We start from the raw sequence: 3489 nt of genomic DNA on the forward strand, positions 1-3489 counted from the left end.
CAATAGAAGTGTCAGTATTCTGCCATCCAGCAAATGGAATGGGATATAAACTAAAATTAATATTGCAAATGGTGGGAGAGGAGGAAAATATACACCCTAATCACAACAGGAATGCAAAATAGAGGAAACAGGAATCTGTTGGATTTCCATTGACATACTGTCCATGGAACAAGCACCGGCCATGCTCCAAGAACATCTTTATTCTTTTTTGAAGAAAGGGTCAGCTGGATTAGAAGATCCAGCTCTTGAATAGGTTAATATAATTGACTACATCAATAAAAGGTGATACACTTAAAAGCAATATATTAGCAATAAAATAGCTGGCTGTGAGGATTGTTCACAAAAGCCAAGAGACGGAAGATTATCGCATGAAAAATGAGAAAAAGAATTGGGGAAGATAAATGAGTATGTTAAAATAGATCTAAAGGAACATCCACCCTTTAACAATCTAATGGCTTGGAGTAGAACATCACCCCTCCAACATCTATAAAGTTAGAAAACATATAACTGTGCCTTTTATCATTTCCTCTTTCATGCATAGGCATTCCTTATTTTAACCAGCCTGCCTCAATTGGGCTTTATCATTTAAAAAAAAAAATTGCTCTCCTGAACTGTAAAACTAGCCTATGAGAATTCTTAACACTACCCCTGTTAATTTCCCTGAACACCATACTAGGTTTCTAAATGATTATGCTCAAAATACTTTAACTTTTGGGGATTTTTTCATAAGTGATAGTTTATGTAAGAGGTATCCCATCAAAATTGCAATCAGAATGATAGTCAGAAAAGCTGTCAGCATTGTCCAAGCATGTAAGAAAGTCTTTGGGAGAGCTCCAGTGACATATACACTGACAGTTGCAGACAATTCACAGTAACTGTATAATTTGTCCACAACAATGACTTTAAAGATATAAAAGCCATTATAGTGTGAAAAAGTGATCTTGTTCTTTTTATTTTGAGCAAGAATTTGATATTTGGCTGAGGGTGATACTAATTTAGGTCCATCGTGATTCTTACAGCTTTCATAGTTCATTCTGCTCCATGCAGTATGTGGATTTGGAGAATCTTGCTTTTGTATCAAAGCAGTCCAATTCTGAGGTTGAGAGATACAATTGGCTTCAGCAGCTGTCAAGAGATAATCATAATTATACATTCCATTAACTTCAAACACAACAAAGTCAGCAGAAACGTACTCCACAAATGTATTGTTTTCCCACAGTTCAAGGACTGGCAGCCAAGGAGTGTCATAATACAGCAGAAGAGGACACCCCAGTTCATTATACTTGTACAGAACTTCAAGATCACTTTGACCTAACTGTGGTGTGGCAAGAAAATTTGGATCATATAAATTGTGGCTGATAGAATAAGTGAAGTTATCTTGCAGTGTGCCTTGATTAAACAAGCCTTTGCTGCATGCTGTTGTGTTTTTAAAAACTTTAATATGTTTAGTAGGTGGGCAACCTACTTTGATAAGTGCAGACAAAGGATGCATATCAATGCAGCAGGCGCCTTTGTTGGGGATGTCCACAGTAAGGACAGACATCCCGCCAGAAGGGAATGTGTCACTGAAATGAGGGTCTGCCATGCCAGAGAACCACTGCTGCAGCAGCTGCATGTGTAAGCTGTATTTGGTGTTCCTGTCATGTGTGTACCCACCCTCTGTTATCTTTGCCTGGAACCCTAGCACATAAGGGTTGCTCACAGTCACCACTGGAAAAGCCCCAGTGCCTGGCTTTGGCACAAACGTGGCACTAAGGTTCAGCTTCTGCTGCATGTCGATATAATAGATCTTGTTGTGGAAATGGCCCTTGAGGATCTTAACTGGGCACTCTTGCAGAAATGGCCAAATGTCCATGAGCAGCCACTGCACATTGAAGGTGCATTTCTGGAAGTTATAGGCAGAGGAACTATTAGTAAGTACAGGGCTCAACACGGTTAGCATCCCTACCTTGTCAAACATCAGCACCGCACTGCACAGGCCTTTCTGGTGGCCGTTCTCTCCAATGTGCACCATAGTTCTGGAGACCATATCTAGGCTGCCATGGAAGAGCTGATGGTCCTGGGTCAGGACTGCAATCTCACTGTTGCTGGTGACCACGTGGCAGAGGCCGCTGCCAGGGAAAGAATGGGAGGTTCTGGGAGGCACCTGTGGCTGCTGCACAGTCACTGGCTCCACAAGCAAGCCATTATTGGAGGAGATCAGCAGTGTGTCTTTGGTCCAGAGGATAGTAAAGCCCCACAGGCGAGGGTGCTGGATACTCCGGACATCTGGGCCCCCGGTGGACTTCAGGTGGAAGCCCATGGAGATGTGGCTGTACATGTTGCTCATGTTGCCTCCAATGTATGTGAAATAGGCCCCTCCTCTTTTCCCTTCCCTACCACTTTGGGTGTGGTTGATGAGAATCCCAATCTGGGAGAGGGAAACAAAATTGTAGACACCAAGCAGCACCCCGTGCACTTCTGGGCTCAGCTTCAGAGGGGTGAACGTGTAGCCCCCATCCTCTGACAGGAAGATGTGGCTTTTGGAGGCTGAATGCCCAGTCTCATAGGCAAAAATAGTCATACTGATGGCTTGGCAGTGTGGGTCCTGCCCTGGGTAGCAGCAGTGGGTGTTCGAGAGCTCAGTGACCAAGGAATCGATCCCCTGTACTGGGAGCCATTCCTCCTCCCCAGCCACGAAGATGTAGAGATAGACCCGTCCATTTATCACCATTGCTAACCGATCTTTCTTCACAAAGGCCGTGGCACTGACTGAGGCATTTGGGGTCTCTAGCTCAGAAGGGATGGTCAGTGGCAGGAGGCTACTTTCAAATCCATCTGTGCTGAGGAAAACCACCTGTCCCAGGTACACAGCTGGACTGGGGCGTCCCCAAGGGTCACCATCATTACATGGGTACTGTAGAAGGGAAGGTTCAGTGCGGGTGAAACTCAGGATGGTGCCTGACGCTTTGTCTCGGGCACTGAAGGACAGACCTGAATACGCTAGCTTCTCAACAGTGCATCTCCAGGAAGCAATGCCTCCCATTTCAAAACACAGCCATAGCCAGAGTTCAGCTAGTGCGACTGGCCAGGAGTGGGGCATTTGTTGTGCTGTTGTTATAATATGCCTTACTACCAACTTAGTGTGGAGGCTGATACCTTGTGCTCCTTGTGGACAACAGCTCAAAATGGCTCCTGGCTCTTCTCCCTCCTGCTGTAAATTAGAAGGAAGTTCCGAGAGGCAGTTGGTGGCTGGGCTGGGCTATGGGTTGGGTGTGGCTGTCATTCTGAGTGTTTCCTATACAGTCTCTGTCATGTGTAAATGATGTCTGAGGCTTGCAGTTTTGTGGCTGATTCTACATTACTAGCAATTACCCCTTCTGCTAGATTTACCTCACATTTGCTCCACCCCATGGGGCAACAGCCCCAGTAGATATTGTGCCTAATGCTAATTTTCTGAGGGGTTTGTACTTATCACGGGTGCTCATGATCACAGAATCACAGCAACTA

At 45.0% G+C, this 3489-nt stretch overlaps 1 protein-coding gene across 1 annotated transcript; it reads right to left on the reverse strand.

Annotated features, from left to right (window-relative positions):
- Nucleotides 1–694: 694 nt before the first annotated feature.
- CATSPERD (catsper channel auxiliary subunit delta) lies at nucleotides 695–3025 on the reverse strand. Its single transcript, XM_073329620.1, has one exon. The coding sequence runs from the start codon at nucleotides 3023–3025 to the stop codon at nucleotides 695–697; it is 2331 nt and encodes a 776-aa protein (XP_073185721.1).
- Nucleotides 3026–3489: the final 464 nt, after the last annotated feature.

The sequence above is a fragment of the Lepidochelys kempii genome, chromosome 2, assembly GCF_965140285.1.
Source record: "Lepidochelys kempii isolate rLepKem1 chromosome 2, rLepKem1.hap1, whole genome shotgun sequence".
Taxonomy (NCBI): domain Eukaryota; kingdom Metazoa; phylum Chordata; order Testudines; family Cheloniidae; genus Lepidochelys; species Lepidochelys kempii.

Bases quoted from the DNA above. Each gene is read 5' to 3' on its own strand.
- CATSPERD (XM_073329620.1), bottom strand. From the start codon at position 3,025: ATGGGAGGCATTGCTTCCTGGAGATGCACTGTTGAGAAGCTAGCGTAT.